The sequence below is a fragment of the Rhinoderma darwinii genome, chromosome 6 (genome assembly GCF_050947455.1).
Source record: "Rhinoderma darwinii isolate aRhiDar2 chromosome 6, aRhiDar2.hap1, whole genome shotgun sequence".
NCBI classification, from domain to species: Eukaryota; Metazoa; Chordata; class Amphibia; order Anura; family Rhinodermatidae; genus Rhinoderma; species Rhinoderma darwinii.
The window spans coordinates 25,818,382-25,842,628 of record NC_134692.1 but is presented as its reverse complement, the minus strand read 5'-3'; the positions used below and the strand labels follow the sequence as shown (position 1 = coordinate 25,842,628).

General features: G+C 39.8%; 1 protein-coding gene across 6 annotated transcripts in view; it reads left to right on the top strand.

Annotated features, from left to right (window-relative positions):
* Positions 1-24,247, top strand: part of RBMS1 (RNA binding motif single stranded interacting protein 1) — a 250,638-nt gene that overhangs the window by 114,343 nt on the left and 112,048 nt on the right. The window contains exons 1-2 of one of the 6 annotated variants that reach the window (XM_075829360.1): positions 7,388-7,728; positions 11,736-11,814. The exons of 4 other annotated variants lie outside the window; for them this stretch is intronic. In XM_075829360.1, the coding sequence (XP_075685475.1) occupies positions 11,758-11,814 (57 nt within the window). In that variant the 5' untranslated portion in view covers positions 7,388-7,728; positions 11,736-11,757. Of the gene's footprint in view, positions 1-7,387; positions 7,729-11,735; positions 11,815-24,247 lie in introns of those variants that run through there. One more of the 6 variants, XM_075829362.1, reaches the window with a different exon arrangement.

The following is a 24,247-nucleotide window of genomic DNA, read 5'->3' as shown; positions in this document are numbered from 1 at the left end:
TGATCGCTGCTCTGTTTACACAGGGCAAAGATCGGGAACGAGCGTTCTGTGGACGCTTGTTTGCCCGATAATTGGGCCATGTAAAAGGGCCTTTAGGCTGTTTCATGTTCCTCCTGCACTCCAAAAATATATGGAGAAGTTATATGGCCCCAATCCCTGTACTTTGCTGTGGAATATGTTGGTGCTATGCAATTACTGAGAAATAAAGAGCATTTCACTCTAATTCCCAACAATCACAAGTAAATAGAAGTCCTTAAAACGTTCTCTTTTTGTAAAAAAAAATAATTCATGTTATTATTTTAGGACTATTTCTGCAAGAAATATAACAGCCATATTAGTTGTCACCCAGTTTTCTAATAAACCGATATAGACTAAGAAATGGCTGAAAAGAAATGTATCTACTTGACCGAGAAGGGCAGTTCGGGAGCCCAGATTTATATTCAGCCCTGACATTTTATTCACAGACCAATGGGGCTAGCGGCTAATGAAGTTACAGTGGTAGTTGTAACGCGGGATGTCACCATGACTTTAGACTACCGCTTCCCTGGAAGAGAGTGCTGATGCCTATTAGGCCTCCGCAAAACGGAGGGGACGGCAGAGGATTGTGATGTCACATCCGCCTACCCACCCGCGACATAGGACAGGCATGGAGGAACACATGCAGGGAGACTCCGTGCTTTACTAGGAAAGTATGCAACTCTTTTCTCTTCTTTTTTTTTTGAGCAATGTTTTACAGGATCAACGCGGAGCAAATATGGATCTTTAGTTCTTTTTAAGATTCCAGCATGTTTGCAGTGACGAGAGGGATCAGCAGTTACCAGTTATCTTTTAACGGACCGAATCTAAAGGGAAAATTGTAGAAATCCGGCTTGGCCATTTAACTGCATATCTCATCAATAGAGAGCATACATGGGCAATCTGTCCTGCAAGGAGCTCAAGTGTGCAAACAATTCCTCCTCAACAGCTGCAATCCCCATGATAAACATTCAGGGACTAAATTATAACACAAGGTATATTATAATGGAAGGCCCTATTCACATTACGTTTTTGATCTACATTTAGCTTGTATAGCAGGAAAGCTTCCGACTTACACGCTAAGGCAATATGCACAAGTTGCGTAATTTGGTGCAGAAAATCCGCATCAAAACCGCAAATAAATGCAGGTAAAATCCGCACTTAACCCATTTTTAAGGTGCATTTTTTACACTTTGATGCGGAAACAGGTGCAGGTTTTATGCAGTGGCTTTTGGTGCTTTTTTATTTTTTTTATAAACTTGACAAATACAATTCTGAGACGGTAACGCATTATAAATTGACATGCTCCAGATTTTAAAATTTGCACCGCAGGTCAATTTACGTGATGCATAAAATGATGCAACGTGTAGATGAGATTACTTGAATTCTCATTTACTTTGCTGGTACTGTATTACGCTGCGGATTTGGCGCAGAAAAATTTGCACAGCAAATCCGCACGTAATGCGCATCGTGTGTATATGGCCTAAGGCTACCCATAGGGCTCCATTAGCCTGACGGAGGCCAAATCTATAGCACCCCTGAAACTTGACATTTGCCCGACTCCAGATGCGAACCATTCGCTGTAAGGGACCCTGACTTTTTCTAAGACATTATAATATTGCATAGGTATCTATGGGTTTCTTTCCAACAATACGGCAGGTGCGTTTTCCTGCAGAATTTTTTATGTACCCTATAAAAAATGAGTTCAGGATTTTAGTACCAGAATGCTGCAGAGCTGGAAGATTAATAGTTGCAAACTGATTTCCTTTTAGCATGCAAAACCACAGGTATTTTTTATTACCATATTATTAATATCTGACTGTGTGCCCATACTGTACCATTCATATCACGCCGTATTGAAACTAATCTCATTTCCAGCTTCAGTGACCTTATAAGCTCCAATAGGTCTGCTTACCAGCCTGCTCATTGTGTCTGATTTTTCTTATTATTATTTATGCCTAAGAAGAGCATGTAGTTGTATAATATGTAGGTACATATTATGAGTTATAAATACAGTGCGTTTTTTTAATATACACTCCTCGGTCATGAACTTCTTGCTGGTTTTGGATTTCACAAAAAAAAATATTAAATCCCTGTTGTCAGTGGATTTTAAAGCCCAGCAATCCATGTGACCTCTAATAGGGATAGCATGCCCTTGACTACGGATCCCACAAATCCATTTTATCTAGTCTATGCCCTATGCAAATTAAATAATAGATCTGTAGAAGTAGGCAGATTGGAATTAGTTTCATACCTATCAATTCTATTTTTACAAGAAGGGGTTAATTTCTTTTACTAGTAGCTAGGCATTATGTTTAATGGCAGGTAAGTCTCTAACATATGGAGGGTAGTGTCAATGTAAACTAAACTGAGTATCTAGGTGACTACAGCCAAGCAGATACAAAGGACAGGCTGTCTTTGGTGGTCATTGTCCGCTCCACAGCTCAGCTAGTGTGATTTTTAACAATTAGACCACCATGAAGACCACTTGTCTGTGACAGAGGTCAATGGAGTAGGGTGCTATTTGCAGCTGCTGCTGAACTTTTGGAACATGGCACTGATGCCAGTCCCTGAATATCGTTCTTTATTTTTGAATAGGGTTTAAACGTTCTCCTTCGATACAATACCAGTGCTTTTCCTGGGTTGGGGTACGATCCCACGTCCATATGCAGTGGCCGTACGATTTTGGCAATAATACCACCGAGTTACAGCAAAAACGTGCAACCGTAGGCAACGGTTTGTGGATGCTGGTACGTCAGCATGCGGCCACTGCAACGTGGGAAGGCCCCCTAAGGCATCATGCCCACTTCAGGTTTTTTTCGTCAGGGTGCTATCCGTTTTTTCAACTGATAGCTCCCTGACACATTCATTTCAATGGGGCCATGCACACTTCCGTTGTTTTAAAGGGACCGTTCCGTCAAAAGTAGTGCAGGTCTTATTCCTGCCCGTTTTTGACGGAACAGTCTCTGTCTTTTCATTGAATTTGGTCTGTGAAACAACGGCCTGCACACGGAAGCCATCCGTGTGCGGCCCGTGTTTGACGGAACCGTCATTAGCGGCCGTACAACGGCTGACGGAAGCGTACATGAGGCCTTAAACTACCGTTAAAAACCATATCTGTCCTCAATGGTTATCTAGAGTTAGCGAAATTATGCGCATGGAACACCTGACAACCTTCGGGAGGAAACGAACTGCGGCAGTTGACAAAACGTGGTCCCTTTGGCTCCACTTCATCTCCTCTACTGAATACGCTGGTCTCATAGCTGCCCAGGCCTGATGTTCTTCACCATCTCAATTTCTGGCCACGTAAGTGTATGATTTAACTTTTATTTAATTATTTAATTTTTAAAAATGTTTTCCTTCTTATTTCTTCCCCTGCTCCACCCCCCCCCCCTCTTTCTATTTGGCTTTTCTAGCTCTCCCACTATGTTTCACTGCCTTCTCAGGTGACGAGAGCTAATTGGTTCAGTACTGGTCCAGTTACTTGATGTTTCTAATGTCTCTCACATTTATACTGCCATTCTTGTTTTACTTTACTGACGTATTGTTGTTTTGATATATGTGATTGGATAATCACGGTTCAAGTAGACCTGTTTGCTTTTTCCTTTTTCTTTTCCGTTTGTATCCTTTGTACTTGATATCTTTATTGTTTATATTGTAAAACCAAATAAAAACCTTTATTGCAAAAAACAAACAAACAACCATATCTGGTCCTCGTAATAGGAATTTCTGGCCAAAAAATTTAATTGGCCATATATTCGTAAATCACAAGGCAGAGTGATAGTAAAAGTTGGTTAATCTTTTATTTGCTTACAGAGGTATTTGCATTTTTCTGTCCAGTTGTACCGACCATAAAATTGAGAACCAGAAGTGCAGCCATATTGGTTGTCACCTTTTGAATTCGCTTCTCAGATTTTACTGATGGTAAAACTGTCATTCTTTTCTAGCCATTTCAAAGTGACAGAAAGCCCTGAGAGCTAAGGACCAATATTTCCCTTAGCTGAAGGAGTGATCCTGTGCCCTGGTTTGTGTCTGGCTGCCATCCAATAAATTCCTAGGATAAAGAAGGGGAAGCCAAAAAGTTGCAGAGAAGAAAGGAACTTGGTGACCCCACGCTCCTTCCTATATTTCAGTACAATCCTAGAAATGAACATTAAAAGTAAACTTAGTAGCAATCTTAAGATAATACTGTTGCTCTGAGTATTTGCATTGCTCCAAACTGTAGTGCCCAAACCTGTAATGTGGCCAAAACTGGGCTGCAGATATTCCACATTGCAGTATCAATACAGCAGTAAAGAGGTCCCCAACCTTTTCTAGATCCCGAGCCACTTTCACATATGACAGATGATGCTGAGCTCACTATTAAATAGGCTGACCCTTCCTGTTCTGTAGAGATCACTTCTCAGCAGTCCTCTCATTATCATCACAGGCAGGATTACACCTCTATATAGATAACACAGGATCCACCATTTATAATAGACTGACCCTTCCTGTTCTGTAGAGATCAATTCTCAGCAGTTATCTCATTAAGACCAACCCCTTTCCCAGCAAATAAGCACTGCTTAAAAAAAATAAAAAATACTTGAAAATCGTAAGGTAGAGATGAGCAAATAAACAAATTTTATTTGGTTAGAATTACCCAAAAGATTCAGATTTGCAAATTCCAAAACTTCTAGGTTTCGTGGTGCACGAATGGCGAGTGTTGCCGCAGTGAGGTCATTATTCTGTGCTGACTTTTTGGAGGAGGACGCGAATTGGCCATAAAATAAAATCCTTTAGACAGTAATACTGGCAGAAGTGTTACAGATTCTGCCATGATTTAGGCGCAAAATCCGAACAGAATCCTCAACGTGTGAACATTGTTCTAGAGTCTCTGCTCATTGCTGCAAACCAGCAGGCATCTTCCTCTGTGTAATCAAGGGACAGAGATGCTGGTGGCGTGTAATGAGTGTCACCTCATCAGCGGGGGTCTTGATGCCCTGAACAAGGGGATTCCGGTAATAGGGTTATTGCAGCAAAACTTTGAATGGGGTCCTAAAGATCAGGTAAGGCTTATAACTGTTTTTTTCTGCACTCTGTCCCGTATCTTTCCCACTTTTTGTCCCCCAGTGATTTGCATTTTTTTTCCCCACTCTCCTCTTCTATCATATTTTTCCTATTCCTTATATATCGGCAACTTATTTCGCAGCGCTGTACTGAGTTTGTCACTATTTACATCACTCCCTGTCCCTAGTGGGGCTCGTGGCCTAATTTCTATATATCGGACACGCACACAACGGCCAAGTTTATAGGAAGCCAGTTACCCTATCAATCTTTTTGGGGTGTGAGGAAATCTGAGTACCCTGAGGTAAGGCTAAGGCCGCACGGAGCGGTCCTGACCCAGCCACGGCCAACAACAATGCCGGCACCAAGTTCAACCCAGCTGTTAAATAGCCTGTTAATGGCTGTGCGTTATTGCGGGTAAAACGTCCCTTTCCCTGCAAAATCGTGAGGCCATTAATTAATGCACCGTTTATAGCCGCACGATTTTGCAAGTAAAGGGCTCTTTTACCCGTAATAACGTGCGGCCATTAACAGGCTGTGTGACAGCCGTGCCGAACATGGTGCCGGCGCGGTTGCTGGCCTCGTCGCGGCCAGATCAGGTTCGCTCCATGTGGCCTTACACTAACGCTTCAAAATCATCGAGTTATCGCTAACTGCATCTCACTTCTAAGGGCTCATTCAGGCGAGCGTGTAAATCGGCCATGTGACGGTCGTTAAACCAACGGCCGTCACACGGACACATGTATTTCAATGGGGCCGTTGTTTCAACGGAGCGTGTGAAGGGTCCGTGGAAAAATAGGATATGTCCTATTTTTTTGCGTTTTCGCTCATCACTCCATAGACTCTAGTCTTTGAGGGATGCGTGAAAACGCGTCCCGCGCGGTTGCACCTCAAACGTGAAAAACTTCAGTTTTTCACGTTCGAGGTTGCACACACTCGTCTGAATGGAGCCTAAGTAGTGATGCCGCCCTTAGTTCCTGGGCCCCATAGCAGATGCTATACCTGTTACCCTGGTAGTTATGCCCATGGTTTGGGCACTTGGTAAATAACTCGCCCTCTTGACTCTGCGCAGACATTGCTCTTTAAAGGAAAAGGGTGTCAGTCATAGTGTTCATGTATTAGTAGTGGTATCACTTTCTTTAGGGTATTTGTGGGGGTTCAGGAGCGGAGCGTACACTTTATAGTAACCTACTCATCGGAGCTGATGATGCCCGGCCATTTACCTTCACTCCAGGTATCAGTGAGATGGTAAATGTTGCCAGCTTCCAGATTCGTAGTGAATGAGCGATTCACATTTAGGAGAATCAATGGGACAATAGAATAGTCTATGAAACTCCTGGGTGGTCATTGCTCCTTTAAAATCAATGGGAGGGGAAATATTAAATGGTTTACGCCAGTTTTATGGTATAGGAAAGTTGCAAAATTTGGCGCTAAAATTTGCAACCTTTTACTTTTCGCTCCACAAAAAGAGTCGAGTTTATAGTAAATGGGTGGGGCCCTCTGAAAGAACGACAGATTTATCCCAGCTTACGCCAAAAAGTGTTGTAAATTATGACGCAAATGCTGATAAGTCATAGCTTTTCATTTCTGACGCAGACCGCCAAAGGTGCGCCTCTCAATATATTAGGAGCATTTTCCGCCGATGTAAATTAATTTAATGCCAGTCCTAATATATTTCCCTCAATGGGTGTTGTGGGTGTCCTTTAGGCCTTTTAGTGAGCGCTGGGCGTCACAGACACAACTTGGTATTCCTAACTACTAAAAAACAACTTTTATCAAAAGTTGCAAAATCCTAAAATGCAAGGAACCCTTTAAGAGTTAAACAAATGCATTCACGTTTGATCTTCTGAAGAAGTTCTGCAGCAGCTGAGGACTTGGAGAATTGCTCTGATTTACCAGTCCTGTACAGTGGATGAGACTTAGAACGAGTCCCTAAATCTTCACATAAATCTGCCTCCAGTCCCCAGCATTTCCCCCCTTCTCCGCCGCCTGCCCGCCGCTCTCACTGCTGAGTACAGGAAGGAGGTGATGGCTGCACTGAGGAATGTGTGGTATGCCTGGCAGAACCTACCATTCCCGGCCATGGGGGTGGTTGAGGCAGCCTCTTTCAGCTTCACACGGGTTTGGCAGAGCGAGTGAGCGGTTTTCTGCAGTTTGCCTTGTCCGTTAGGCCTTGTCTATTTCTTAGCATCATGAATATAGGAAATGAGAGGATTAAACGGTGAACAATAGGCGATATTGTTACGAAGGTCACCCCTGCCGCTGTGTGTTGGTACATCCCGTGGTAGGTGGGATCGGCTCTGCGGGGAAGTCTCTGGCAGATCAATGAAGTCGCTTTGATGGCAGTGTCGGCCAATTGAGCGGAGCGCCAGGGCACACACAATAATAATAATTAATAATAATAATAATAATAACAACAACAACAGGGGCTTTCGTTTGTCGCTCGGCCGGGCTGTGTAACGTGCTGTGAGGGGGGATACGGCCGGGTTGGTGGCCGCCCTGTATCCCGGGCTGCACGGAGAGCGGAGTTGGGGAAACTTACATACAAAGTTGCCTTTATTTCTGCTGGAGGATACACACGGGCACAGCAAGGTTACAGGATCCGAGCACGGACCGGGAATGATTTTTCCAAGTAGCAGTAATCCCGTAAGAACCCCGTATAGGAAGCAGGTGAGAGAAAGCTTCATGTCGTCCTGTGATCTGCTGTCCTGGTTGTACAGATGTGATCTGCTGTCCTGGTTGTACAGATGTGATCTGCTGTCCTGGTTGTACAGATTTGATCTGCTGTCCTGGTTGTACAGATGTGATCTACTGTCCTGATCGTGCATATTGGATCTCATGGGTTCATAGAGGGTATGTTGTATTGCAAGTCTGGTTGTACAGATGTAATTTTCTGTTCTGGGTTCCATATGTGATCTGATGACCTGAGCGTACATATTGGATCTCATGAGTTAATAGAGGGTATGTTATGTTGCAGATCTGGATGTACAGATGTGATTTGCTGCAGATCTAGATGCGATATCTTGTGTTACCTGAGACAGATATGCAGCAGATCTGATATTACATTGCGATCTAATGTAGATCTGGTTGTACAGACGCGTTATTATGGAGTAAATTCTTTGCAGATCTGATTGTACAGATGTGTTTGGTCACGAATCTGATGATGTGGTCTCGTATTACTGTAGGGGAGGGCAAATTGCAGATCTGAATGACACAGATGTGATCTTATGTACTGATATAGGGAATCGATTTGTTGCAGATTTAATATTACATATATGATCTCATTGGTGTGTTGCAGATACGATGCCCTGATTGTACAGATGTGATCTTATGTTAGTATGGGGATTGATCTGGTTGTATATTGTGTGTGGTATTTATGTATGCACTGATGTGCTGGAATATATACAGTATAATACATTGCTAGAAGTATTTATGGACAGTTATATCGTATGGGGTGTCCTGAATGTATATGGACTCTGGAATATAAGGGACATAGAATTGGAGTCTTTATAATATGATGCATTGCTTATGATATGGACTGTGTATAGTATACGATATATTCAATATAATGAGGTCTATATGCAAACCCTTTGGCTTTTTGGGATCATGTTCGATCTTGTGATCCTGTGTTATAGGGGATGGGTCTGCTGCAGATCTGATGTCCTGATTGTACATGGGCAGCTGGATATAAGACACAGCATCTTATGTAGAATCCAACTTTCTGTATATACTAGTAATATGATGTATTGATTATGCAGAATAGGGTATATGTATGCCATGTGTCTATATGGACAGATTTTTATATATTGTCCTGACTCCTGACTGTATATGGACACTGGGGATATACGGTCCATAGATTTGGAGTCTATACACTATAATGCATTGAGTGGGCTATATATCGAGAGAGATAGATTTTATATATATATTCTATATGGGTGAGCCAGGTCTATAGGGATCTCTTCTGTGGGACTATGAAGACGCTCTGCTCTCTTGGTTGTACTGAGTCATTGGAAAATCCTTGTGATCATATGTCCTGCTGGCTGTGTGGTATCTATAGGCTCTGATAATCTTCATTATATGAACAGTGGAGGTTGTAAGTGATCTGATATCCCTAATGTATATGAACAGTGTGATGTATAGTCCATTATGTCTGGGATACAGTAATATGTTCAGGGCATATGCTGCGGTCACCTTGTCTTGTATTACAGCAATGAGTATTATAGGCTTGTGTAATTGATAATATGACATTGGTGAATGTTTCTAGCCAGACCCAATGCAATCTTCTAGATTCAATCTGGTCAATACTGTAAAACCATCTGTTCTACCTATAGTTGTAAACCAGTAGATGGGTGATATTCCTTTAGTGTGTGTGTGTGTGTGTGTGTGTGTGTGTATATATATATATATATATATATATATATATATATTATTTTAACAAATTGTCTTCAGGAGGATTAGCATTTTTTTATTGTGTATAGGCTCACTTGATAAAATAATATTATTGTCTCAGATGCTTTAATACATCTGCAGTTGGATCTGCATGCCAGGTGTATGTTAGGTATTTATTTTACTATATTTTTTTATTTATTAAAAAGAAAAACAAACAATAATGCCCATACTTTGCTTATGTAACTTCCATATGTTTGTGTTTTCTTTAGTTTGTTGTTATGTTTACTTTAAATAGCAAAAAAATATTTTGTTACTTCATTCATCGCAACAAAGAAACCTCATAAAATGACATTGTATCACACACCCTGCCCTCCGTCGCTACAATGGAAAGGCCACATTGTTAGTCAGGGTGTACAGTATTTTCTCACTCCACCTGTAACTTAATTAAGTGGTTCACCCTTCGGGTTGTGTATGTGCGTGTGTTTGTTGTCAGTGCACCACAGGGTGTTAGCATTGAGATGTAAAAAAACAACAAAAAAACTGCTGAGGGTGAGGCCTCTTACTGGAAGGGCTGTACCGTGTGCGGATGTGAGTTTTCTGCCTAGCCTTGTGTATGCAGATAAGATTTAGTGCATACACTCCTCCTTTTACATTCAGAGACCCTGTGAATCAGCAGCACACACAGACTTCCCTTTTTTCATTCATTGCACTGGGCAGAAAATGAATGTGCGGGCATTATTTTGCCAGGGTACCAGCGGCGTTTGCTTCAAAGCTCCTTTTTGTTACCATTTGGCTAACAGTTTGTATACAAGGGTCAGATTGGCAGCCAAACAACTGTATCATATTGGCTTACACTTCAACAAAGCGACATCAACTGGCACGTGTGACTCTCTCCGGCATAATTTTTCTTTTTTTTAAAAAAAAAAAAAAGATAGCAAAAAACAATTATATCAGGACATTATTGCAATAGAAAAACAAAATGCCCCCAAATATTCCCCTTCATACCTCCCATATATCCTCCAAGGCAAGAACAGTATACACCAAGTTAAAAGAGAAGAGCAAAAGAAAGGCAAAAAAAAAAGGGACCCCTTTGAAAAAAGTTAACGAATGAGCAAATAGCAATGCACATCGGCTTATCCCCACAGTCCCTGACCTAACCAATGGCCATCCTCCGTCTAGTCCATATTTTTTCTTATGGTCGGTCATTGTATTGGATTTTTATTTAGAGATGAGGGATTCTGGGATAACTCGATTTTATATGTAAAAGCCAAGATAGATATTGCTAAAGTAATAATAATCTTTATATAGCGCCAACATATTACGCAGCACTTTACTTCAGAGGGAACATAAACAGACAACATCAGAATATAACGTAAATGAAAAAATAAAATAAAAATTCCACCGTGGTTGTTTCCGTGGCCATGATCATTGCTTGTACATACAGAATAATGATGAGGATCTAATGTGTATCTAAACATCATTAAATAGCTCTAGATGTACTAAAGGTAAATGTTACATTCTAGTTTATTTTAGAGCTCTCTGTGCATGAGTTTCATCATTCAGGGAGGGAGAAGTGACAGCTTTGCCCTGTGTACATAGCCTGGGAATAATGGTGAGGCCTCTTGTGACTGCTTCTTATAGGTTACTGTTTAAATCAAAGCCATACTACCTTAAGGCCTTATTCACATGGACGTGTATTACGTCCGTGATACGCGCGTGGAAATCACCCACGTCTCACGGACCTAGGTTAGTGAATGGGGCTGTTCAGACAGTCCGGGATTTTCACGCACCGTATGTGCGCTGCGTAAAACACACGACATGTCCTATACTTGGCCGTGTTGCCGAGCGTGATTCGCGCTACAGTAGTAAAATAAATGAATGAAAAAAGAAAAGCACCTCCTGCTTTTATGTTTGTAAACATAAAAACAGAGTGTCATCACGCTGCCATATGCACGGATATCATGCAGGCACGCACCAAATACTCATGCCACACAGAACTTTTACGCGCGCAAAACGCAGCGTTTTTTGCGCGCGCAAAACGGACACTTTGGTGTGAATAAGGCCTAAGAGCGTAATAAAACAGTATTGTCTCAAAAATACAAAACGGAATAATAAAATATCTGCTCAATTCTGTGTGGTAGAAAAGTATTGTCGTATTTTAGAGGGCTGCCTATCAAATATTAATGGGAATGCATTAGCGGGTGGACTCTCTTTGCATTGTGTGATGCAGGTCCATCAGAAGGTATCGGGTTGCTTTATAACTGTAATATATTGGTCTTTTTGTCTAGTTTCATGTGACCGCTTTGGATAATGCATGCTGGATGGATAAGGTGTCCTGTGATGACAGGTGCTGAGCTTGCTCCAGAGGTATTAAACATTTTAGCTTAACTAAATAATAATACCGTTTCGCTTATTCAATTAAAAAAATATATTTTTTTTTAGAATTTTATAAAGCTGGTAAATAACTTTATGTATTTTATATTTATGAGGTTTAATCCGTTGGACTTTTTGGGAAATGTAAAAAAAATTTATTTTATTAAAATAAAATAAAAAATACTTTTTTTTTTATTTTATTTTTTTTTATCCACTGTTATACATGACAGACTGTAGTTAAAGCTGTGTCTTAAGTCTCAGAATGCAGATTGTGATGGGAACAGACATTATCCTTTCCTGGAAGGCACTTCATTGCCAAAGACTTTTTGACCCCTGAAGTCCTTTCTATTCTGTAGGATTTCCTGTCTTCCTTATTGATAGGAACATATGTTTAAATCTATTTTAGTTAAAGAAAGAAACAAAAAGATAGGAATACTGACATGGAAATATATTTAATGGGCCACATTGGCTAAAGTATCTGTTCTTACTTTACAGGTCAGCAATATTGGAGAATTTTTATGAGAATTTTTTTTCAATTTAATTTAAAGTCTATTTTTGCTTTTAATTTGAAATCTGTGGCATAAAAAAGAGAAAACTTTTTTGATTTGAATCAAGTTTTTATTTTAAGCGCTGCACCTCTTTAATTAAACATAAATCTTAAATAATTGTGGAGAATTTAATTAAAGTTTATGCCATCTATTGAGATAAAACACACTTGCCAAAATGTTCTAATACATTATTTTTATGTAAAAGGCAATATTTAATCTTTATGTAATTTTTTTTTTTCTGCTCAGCATTTTTTTTATCCTATAAGAGTTGGAGTAGCGGTTACTTCCTCCTTGTCATATTACTGGTGGCCAAGTTGGCCATAGAATTTATTTTTTGACTTATAGATCACACAGACAATTTTTTTCTTTTTTTTTAATATATATATCCACCTCTTTCTTTGATACTTTTCCATCCACTCTTCAGGATCTACTCCTTACTTTGGGCAAAAATCCATCAAAAACTTCACTGTGTAAACCTGGCCTTAATAATAATAATGTATTTATGGTCCCAAACCGGTCCTAGTAGTGAATTTCCAGTAGTTGATAAAGTGTATATCCAAAAGTTGTCAGTGTTTTAGTACTTTGTCTATGGGACATTAGAATATTTTGAAGAATTCCGCAGTAAATTAAGATCTTTGCAGGGAAACGTGTGCCAAAATAAGTATCATTTTGGCAAAAGTTTTGTTTGTCTGGTTTTTCTTTTAAGGAACTGGATAGCATATCTTCTACCTTATTTCACACCTCAAAGAAAATGTATATTCTGTAGAACCTTTTTGTTTTACAATAGAAATCATTGGGGCCAAATGTGTGGCATAAGGTGTATGTTTGGATCCATCCGGGGAAAAAAACTTCCCCATTGAATTTTTTTATTTTTATGTATTAGACTGGCAAGTACACTGTAAATATAAGAAACGTATGTTAACGTGCTTTTGGTGAATCCTATAACAATTTTCTGCAGTGTTCCACATATATATATATATTAGGATGTAAATTTAAAAAAGAGAGAAAAAGTTTTATTACCATGTCCTGATCAATTCACTCTGTCATTGGGATTTTTCAAGAATGTACCATATGTAGTCGCAGTTACATGTCCCACACATCCCATTCTGTGAATTGCCCAAAAGGGTGTGGAAATCGACAGTATTTCATGGGGTTATATCCAGGGTGACCGGGAAAGACGACTACTCCCACCGCACCTCCTAGTCAGTGTCCCAGCTGTAAATGAAGCAACCACTGTACTCCAAAATATTCAATGTCCCTAATCCCATCCCAGAAGGGAGGACTGGCGGGAAAAATTGTTTGGCAGTAAACATTTATACATGAACAGAATTACAGGGCTCTTCATACTCCAAATCCATCACATTTGACATTCATAGCTGTGTGATTTACAGGAAATCCAATTAGGGCTTTGTGGGATCTAAAACTTCTGCAATCATGAGGAATAAGGTCAGCTCCATCTGTTTTTACTAAAACATCCCTAACTCTTTTGTCGCCCTGCAAACATCCAATGTTACATTGGATTTCTTTGCTTTGTAATCTGTTTGCTTAGTTGCTGACCCCATGTTGGGGGGTGGGGAGGGTTCAAAAGAGGCGATAAAAAGGTAAGCAAGCCTAGGTTGCAAAATAACAGCGAAAAAAAAAATCCTGCTTGAGGCCTCATGCACCCGGCCGTGCCCGTAATCACGGCCCTGCGATTGTGGGCACAGCCAGCCGACGGCCGCGGGCTGCATTTTTGGGCCGTGCTCCTATACAAAGTAAAAAACGCAAAAGATAGAACATGTTCTATCTTTTGCAGTACAGTTCTACGGCACGGACACCTATCCGTATCGATACAAAAAGGTATCCGCGGCCAATAGAACCGAACAGGTCCGTAATTGCAGACCGTATTACGGTGCGCAACTACGAAGATTTTTTACGTTCGTGTGCATGGGGCTTTAGAGTCTAAAATTCCCTTTGCATTTCTTATATTTATTTCTTGATAATAGAATATATTTTTGGAGCTTTTATTCTATAGTTCTACTGTTGGTTGAATAGATAGGATTTTATGTTGTGTTTTTTTTAGCCCGGCTTTCAAGCAGATTAACTGGGCGTTACCACACGCGAGGAATTTTGCAGTATCTCCTACTGTTTGGCCTTGTTAGAAACTGATGCACTAAGTCTTAACGCCCCCACCACTTGTGTGTCCCTCTTTGAAGAATTTTCTGTTTACACACAGTTCCGCATGGAAATGGTTATCTTTATGCTCTCTAGGTCTACTGGAAGTGTTCTTGTTGTGAATGATGACATAGCAATAGCCATTACGGCTAAACAAGAGGTTGTCTTTAAAAAAAATAAAAATATATATATATATTTTTTTTATTTTTTTTTATTTTTATTTTATTGTTTTTTTGTTTGCAGCTCTGCAGAATATGTGGTTAGACAACATGAAATAAATGTTAGCAATCTAACAAGGTGGTTTAAAAAATGTATTTGTGGTCCTATTTAGATTTTTAAGATGATTATTTGCACTTCACGACACAGCAAAATATATATATATTTTAAATAATAAAAAAAAAAAAATCACTCTTGTCAAGGTAAATTATACATTTATTTAGTATGTCAAGAAAAGGTAAATTCTCCGTCTGATTTATAATCCCATTTTTCCACAAACTATTTTTGCATTTAAAGTAATATATATAAATTTATTGTGCATAAAAAAATAATTATTATTATACACACGTTTGTTTGTTTTTTTGTATTTATTGTTTGGGCGTACTTGCACCTGTACGCGTTTTTTTTATTTATTTGCTGGAATGTGCTGACCAATTTTGCTTATGTATTTATTATAAAATATATATATATTTATTAGAGTATGTGTAATTTTATTTATCCTATTTTTTTTTTTTATGCACAATAAAAATATATGTATTGAAATGTTCGCTTGTGACTGGATATATATTGTACATATCATTATGGAACATGTTGGGGTGATATAAATAAAAGAGTAATAAATGTTTTTATTTTAACATTTTTTAGAATTTCATGTAGTAGAGACGACTAATGGAACAATTTTTGGTTCAGATTTTTATTTTATTTTCATGGCCTTATGGCCCTTCATGTAATTTGTGTAAAAGCCATACAGAATAGTCATCCGATAGTTTGCTCCGCTTTGTGTATTTGAAATATTAAATTCCCGGGAAGTTAGAACGGATGCCTCCCCAGTGCCCCATGCAATTTGTAGTTCCTATGGTAACCTGGGGCAGCAGAGAATAAAAATGATTTGTAACACTGAAACCATAACATTTAAAGAGGCAGGGAGCAGGAAATACTCAGGGCAGGACCCTGACATATGTGTTAAACAGATAAGAGCTTTTAGGGATATTTACAGTGTGCGGATGTTCCACGTCAGACAGTATTATTAGTGGCATCCTGCAGGAAAGTAAGCCTTGCATGAAAGATATTTCATGGTTTAAAAAAAAAAAAAAAATGGTAATACTGAAATGTGTACGTTTTATAAGACTGTAGTTTTAATATGAAGAATTTCTAAATTATCTAAAAAATGTCAGAGATCGTGGCTTCCATTCTACTCGATAAATGTTCTAGTGCAAAAAATATTTATGATCTCCGTAGTCTCATCCCTCCTTTCCATACAGTCCTAAAACGAAAAATGTTCAGACTTGTCCGATTTATTAGACCATGTCCAAATTTATCACAGTGGTTCACGCTGTATGGTAATTTTGGCGCATCTAGATAGACAGGTTAGACACTTTTCGCTTCCTTATACCATCTCTTGGTTGACTTAGTAGACGCCATTTTTATTCTTTTTCTTTTGCACCAAAATTTTACTGCATTTTTGGGATCCACCCCTTTTTGCTAGACCACACCTCATTTCTTGCTAAGCCACGCCCACTGTGCTGTGGGTACAAATGTTATTTGGTCACTGAGCAGTCCCTTCTTAGGCCCTGTACACATCACGTTTGTTTTGGCCTTACACCCCGATGTACAGGATAAACATGTCTATAGGTTTCCTTTCTCAGATGGATGCCAAAAGAGTGTCCTTTTTGCTTTTGTTTATTTTATTTACATGGTAGCCTATTGGTGCTGGATTGCCACTGTATGTTATCCGTTATACAAACACGAAATAAGCTTTTCAATAGCTTTTATGATGTGTCCGTTAAACGGATGCCATTATAGCCTATAGGTGGTGGATACGTTAAACGGCTGCCTAATAGTGGCATCCATCACTCATAGACTAGAATGGTATTCGTTTAATGGATACAACATGAACTCTGATGACTCCTTTTTCATGCGTGTCCGTTAAGCGGATACCATTATAATCTATGGGTGACGGCTGCCACTGTAACGCATTCGTCACAGCCATACGCCAAATGTAGGGAAAAACGTGATGTGAACATAGCCTAAAATATAAACACCATTAATAAAAAATAAGTATGTATATATATATATATATATATATTATAATAAAAAACTAATTCTGTCCTGCAATTAATTTAAAACAAAATAATTTTTTAAACACTTTTTAACTTTCCGTGCAGTATTTAACTTCAGCAGCATAAGTGCAACGTTACATGTCCCCAAATGAATGTCCTTGTATCCGGTGGAGTAATTTCCAGTGCATTTCATACAATTGCCCCAAAAATAATAACTATTAGGCCAGAGAAAATGGTTTAATCATGTAGCGATTTGAAATGCCAGATGTGATCTGCATATCGGGAAATGTGGGTTTCCATTTTGTTTTAATTTTGATATGTGTGCAATAATGGATTATTTTTCTAATATATTTTTGAATTATTTTGAAAATCTGTCCTATTTGGCAAGGAAAAAAATGTGGCCAAAGGTTTGACTCCACAGCCCTGTTCTGTCTTATGTTGTGTAATTGTGGAACAGATGTTGGAAATCCCTCTTCAAAGCAGCTGGAGTTCCCACCCAGTGCAGATCATGGAAGTCGTTCCGGTCAAGAAGACCTGCAGTGTACAGAGAATTGCTTGTAGAATTCCCATAGGACCAGGCTAAAATGTTCTCATACGCAGCCCTTCCCGGAACAAGATTTTTTTTTCATTTTTTTTTTCTTTTCTAATTTGCCTTGTGAAGCAGGGAAAGGATCATCAGTTTCTCAGATACTTGCTTATACTCAGATGCACGTTGATGTACAGAGCCGCTAGTGACAATGATTTACGACATCGTGGGTAGATACGATGTTACATGTTTGATTTTTTTCCATTTTTTTTCTTTACTGTGAAGGTTCCTACTGTTTCTTCTAGACTGTGAAAGGAAGTCTTTGTCATTGACTGTGAAAAAATTTATGAAGTCGTTTTTAGAAATCTGGCTAATGTGCGTTATGTGTCATGTTTAGAGTCTTGGAATTTGTACGTTTCTTTATATTTGTCTGTAACTGGAATAATCCCTAAAAAATAAGTAAAACTATAATAATAAAAATCTATTAGGCGGAGTTATAGTTATGCTTGTTTTTACTTAGCTGTTCCAGATACAAGCAAATGTTCAATCCTGTCAAATCATAGAGTGAGATTTACCCCAAAAAATTCGTCCAAATGGAGTCCATGGCGTACACCAAATTTTATTATATGCTTTTGATCATTTTTACACCAACCTCAACAGTTGAGCAAGGGTCATGGCTAAGAGGAGTCGTACGATACAACAAATTTCTTAAAAGACGTGCAACGTTTTTGGGTTTGCCTAACTAAATTTCAAAATATATTATGCCACGTGTGCTATAATGATCAATTTGCGCCATTTTCTGCAACTTTTTAAATTTATTTTTTCAATACTATTGGTAAATCCCCATTGATGTTGTAGTTAACAAGGGGCTGAGCATATCCTAGGAAAGCTGGGTTGCTTTCGTAGAAATTTGATCAATACATCAAGAAATTGTATAAGTAGCTACTCCCTTATATAATGTTATTCCTGGAATTGCTGCAGGATTAGAAAAACATGGCTGCTGTCTTCCGAAATCAGTGCCACACCTGTCCGCAGGTTGTGTGTGGTATTGCAGCTCATCTCTATTCAATTCAGTGGAGTCGAGCCTCAATACTGCAAAAAGGGTATGCTTTTTTTTTTTTTAATCAAAACCTCACAACTCTTGTCCATGGGCTGTGTCTGGACTTTCAACTGAGTTAAATTCACTTGGAATAGGGCAACCGTATTTTTCTAATATCATTTGAAATTTTTTAAGCAGTGGTACATATCTTACTTGAAATGCACAATATGAAGAAGTGGAAAGTCCCTGGGTATTCTTGTGCATTCTCTGCACTCTACACATTTTGTAATGGCTGTGTCTGGTACTTCAGTTCTCTGCACATCCCTCCCATTCAAATGAATGAGCCTGAGCTGCAATACCAAGCACAGCCACTACAAAATGTATGGCGCTGTGCCTGTAAAGAACGAAGGACTCGTTGGGGTCCAACTCTTGGCACTCCCACCAATCAACTGGCTAAAGGGGCTGTGGCGCTTGTGAGATATTGCAGCTCATTCCTATTCACTTGCCGCGGGCCCTTCACTCAGCGGATGGGTGTGGTGCTAGGAATCAGGCCTCCACTGATATTAATGGCCTAGTCAATGGATAGACCATTCATATCAAAGTCCTGGAAAACCCCTTTAAATACCAGGTCTTTTCAACGCTTGTTGAAATGTTTGCATCTGTGCAACTTCCATTCTGGTATTTTGATAATCCAGCTCGCTGTACCAGCCCCAACATTCCAGATTATCGGAAGTATTACTGTACAGATTCAAAGTCTCTAGAATTGCAGATTATATGTGCATTGTCTGTTTGGATAGAGTGTAAAGGCCCTTTTATACGATCTAATTATCGGGTTAACGAGCATTCACGAAACGCTCGTTCCTGGTCATTGCCCTGTGCAAACCCTCGTTCATCGGCTGATCGTATAATTTCTGCAGCAGAAAATATTATCGTTGTCGGCAGCACATCTCCCTATGTAAACCGGAAGATGTGCTGCCGACATAATAGAAATGTATCGGGCGATCGTAGTAATGAGACGATCACCGATCAATGAGCTGTGTCGTTGATCGGCGCTTGTTGTTGCGGCCAAAATGTGCCGGTGTGAAAGGACTATTACCAGCTTTATTATAAATCTATTGTGTTCAATAGTGTCTGCATGTGCGCGCTGCAGGACGGCAGGAACAAAATAATGACTAATCAGGTTTTCTGATAAAGAGACTGTCTCGTTCCTGGCAATCCTTTTTAATTGAAGGATTACAGATGTAACAGATTTTATATAGTGTCACTGGTGAAACTGCCTTGGCATCTATTCAGAAACGGACGCAAGGGTTTTGTAAATAATTCCAGAAATAAGAGCTACTTGGCAGCGAAAAATGCACCTGTAATACGTTTCTTTTTCTATGTGAAAAATGTCTTCTAGGAGCAATGTATGCGAAATAAAAAGTAATTTATATGGACGACTGCCAGACTGCGCTAATCTGTGAGACAGGACATATTGTATGTGAAGCACACAGGTGGCGCACTTGGTAATATTACCGAAATGCAGGACCAGAGTTCAAGTCCATCCATGTTCTCTTGGGTCTCCTCCCTCCAAAACATACTTATAGACCTGGCCAGCCATAGGGGTGCACGACCTGTATGATAGCACAAGGTGCATCACATGTCCATGTCACTACTAAAGGGGGCGCCATTGGGCCTTGTAGCCTGGGAAGCCAGAACTTGCACCCCAGTTCCGCACTCCTTGCCCACAGCTATGAACAGGGAACTGCACAAGATGCAGCTACATTGCCTACTTGATTGATTGGAAAGCGTTAGGCAACTGTATGGCAGTGTTATTTGAAGACACTTGCCGCAATGTTATTTCAGCACTGTATGATTGCATTACTTGGGCACTATATGGTACACCATAAAGCGGAGACATCAATAGAAAGTACTGCACATGACTCCGATCAACCTAAGGACTACCTTGCTGTTAGGCTTCTTCGCTTCCTATGAAATCAGCCCTGATCTGTTTGTCTTTAGATTTTATTGGAGATTGTATCCACGAGAGTTCCAATATTGTGTTGCCTTTAGAAGAGCAGTCTAATAATTACTTGAAGGGCACACTCCCCGCCCTTGTTCTGCAGGAGATCTAAAGGTGGCCATACACATTAGACTAATGTTCGCTGAACCCGCCAACTGACCGATCATTTAATGTGTAATAGATGTTTGCCCGACGTTCATTTGGCAGATGTTGGAAAAAATAAAAGGATCAGGCATATTGAATTTCAACATGCCCAATCTTTTGTTCTCAATTGAGATTAGCCGCCTACAGAGGTGCCTGGCAATGACTCATACCCTTCTCCCCATTGAGAACACATACATGCTTGGCCGAATTGAGTGCAAATGGGAAGGTCAGGAGGAACAGCTGTTCGGCCGACCACTATTGAAGGTGTATGGTCACCTTAATTCCGCTGACTACTCCTGCAGGGCAATCCCTGCTCGGATAGGGAGCGTTAATAGTAACAAGGGATTACAAAATTGCTCTTCATACAATATTCTAATATCCTCTTTTAAGGGGTCTTCCCACTATTACAAGTGATGGCATGCAACTAGGATATGCCATAACTTGATGATCAGTAGAGGTCAGACTGCCGGGACCCCACCAATCCTCAGAATGAAAAGAATTTAAATGGATTGGTATTGCAGTTCCCTGCACAGTGGATGATTGACGTAATCCCAGAGGTCGGATGCCCACCGAACATGAAATTATGGCATATTCTTGCGATATGGCATCGCTTATAATGGAAACATCACTTTTACAAAGGGTAGCTTTACCTTAAGGTGGAGGACTTAGACTATGATGTCTCTTGTACGTATTGAATGTCTCGTTCTATAGGTTGTTCTTTACCTTTTTTGTCGTCTTTTTAAATGAATGGAAATCCTAAGAAGAGGCGTTAGTATTGCTGTCTCCCAGTGTGCGTGTGGGCAATGTAAGGGTATGTTCACGCTAGCTGGCTTTTACGGCTGAAATGACAGCCTGTTTTCAGAAAAAAACAGATGCGTCGTTTCAGCCGTAAATGCTCCTCCTCGTAATATACGAGGCGTCTGTGACGCTCGTATATCTTTAGCTGCACTTCATTGAGTTCAATGAAGAACAGCTCAAATTACGTGGCAAAGAAGTGCCCTGCACTTCTTTGCCGAGGCATTCAATTTACGCGTCGTCGTTTGACAGCTGTCAAACGACGACGTGTAAATTACAGGTCGTCTGCACAATACATCGACAAACCCATTCAAATGAATGGGCAGATGTTTGCCGACGTATTCTAGCCCTATTTTCAGACGTAAAACGAGGCATAATACGCCTCGTTTACGTCTGAAAATAGGTCGTGTGAACCCAGACTTAGAGTGTTTTACAGGATTAGAAAAAAAGGTTCCAGTTTTTTTTTTTTTCCTTTCCAGAAACCGCGCCACTATAGTCCATGGGTTCTATCCCTATTCAAGTCACTGGAACTAAGGTGCAATACCAGACACGTCTCATAGACAAGAGCGGCGCGGTTTGTTAAATTTCTGTGAATAGAAATATGTTCCATTTATCTGAATCCTGTTGGTTTGGTGGCAAGCACATGGATTTCTGAAATTTACTTTCAGATGAATGGGACAGTCGCAGAAAGTTCTGCAACCAAAATCTGCCACATGTAAATCCACCCTTAGAAAAAAAAACAGCGCCTTGTTTCTAATCTAATACAACCCCTTTACTATGGGAGTAACATATACACGAATGGCAGACTATAAGAGGAGGAAGAAGAGTGCAGGACGTATTTCTATATACTTCAATACTTGTTTATTGACTGGATGACCAAAGACCGTTGCCCGTAGGCTCCACAATGGCTGATAATTGTTGTAAGTGCCTGTCTCCAGCCTTGGAGCTCAGACATGAGATCCTATACAGAAAAAGAGAAGAGTCGTCTTATGAGGACATGTAAAGTGTTATTATTTTGGCAAAGATGCACTTACAGCTCAGTACTACATTATTAGTTATCAATTACTTGTATTGTACCAGCATATAAATTATGGAACAATCTTCTCTGAATGAGCAATTTGCCGATCCTTTCCATTGAGAATCTACCTAGCCTTCATTCTGGAAACTTACAGGTTCATGCATAATAGATTTTTTTTATCTACTTGGTGTTGCTTTAGGGCAAAATTACTATCACATCTTTATCACATCTTTAGATGCCCAGAATCTGGAAATTTTTACTCTAAAATGATTCCAACGATAACTTTAGGGATCTTTCTATGACTTGAATAAGGCGTCTGAGCCATACGTCGGGAATATTGCCAGACTTATACCTCTGAAGTATGCTACTGTATAGGCGTTCAGTGGCATGTCACCGGTAAGCTCCCATGTCAAATAAATAAATAATGTATACCACACAATTATTTTTTTTTGCGATATGCCTCTGCATAGAAAAGTGTAGCAGACAACTATTTTCTGTACAGCAAAAAAAGAAGGCATACCGGCCTATACCAGCTCGACAAAGGCCAAAAGGACACCCTTTTGGTCTTTGTCTGGGAATGAAGCCCTATGGATACATTCCGTATATACCCTGTGCCCCTTGAGCTTTATACACCAAATTTAAGGCTGAAACATGATGCGTACAAGGCCTAAGAATGCTTTTATTTTTTATAATGCATAAATTTGTCCATAAACACTACAACATAGGCACAATATGGAAGTACGTCTCCGTGTATACAATGGATATCTTGCCCCATAAAATGCCACTCAGACTAAGGATCCCTTATTATTCAGGAGGAGAAATTCAAAAGATAATCTGTGACGGCCCTTGTTGAACGGGGCTTGAGGCTATCTTCATCAGAAGAGACCGGGTGTAATAAGACCTACAGTCGTCTGACCAGCAGTATTACCCAGTTATTTTTGGGTTGTGCAAAACCGGACAAGTATTAACTCATGGATATAGGTACATGCTACATATACAATACAAATACATTTATGTCTACAATGATATATAGAATTTTAGACTTCTAAGCCGTGATCTACACTTAAAGGGATCCTATCAAGTAAGTCACAATATATTTTTTTTTTCTTAAGTTGTTGAGACACAAGAACTAGTATTCAGTATTGGGCATCAGAGATGTTACCTGGCAGCTATGCTGACCCAAGTCTGATCATGGCAAGAAATGTATGGTGGTTGTATGTTCTATCCCAGCATGTCTACATTGACTTCAATACAAAAACATACTGGTAGTATAATGGGCTTCCTATCAAATTGACTCTAGTTAAACGTATGCATGAGATAGGGAGAGTAAATCGCGTCAGTCCTTGGGGCTCGCAATCTGTGTACAGTGCTGCTTGATATGTTGGCGCTATGTTGGTAGCCAGAACAGTGTTTCTTGAAAGGTGAAGAAAAGGGCTCAAGGTTAAATCCTTGTCTATGGATCTTGTACAGCTGCATTATGAACCCATAGAAAGTATGGTACCCAAATGGGGGTCACCATATTTTCCACTAGAAGCAATTACTCTAGGGGAGAGTATTTCTGTAATCCAACATGAGATGCGGCATGCCAGACGTACAGAATGGGCCCATTACATCCGATAATCGTCAAGTCGCATTTTTGATTATGGTGGAATGTTTAACATACTGGCAAAAAAAATGTTTTGCTCAGTCCTGAATCACCAGAGATGCTTCATTTACAAAATGTGTTTCCATGACTAAGACCTCTCCCCGCACCTCTGACCAGTAACTAATGGCCGTCGTTTATATATGCAGATCCACTGCAGCCATTAGTCACTGGTATGAAGGGCAGGAGGAATACAGCAGATTCAATATTTTTTGTGCCACTTGCGCTAATGCTAAAACAGACCTGTCCATGTCCTATGATGCCCTTAAAAAATGCATTATAT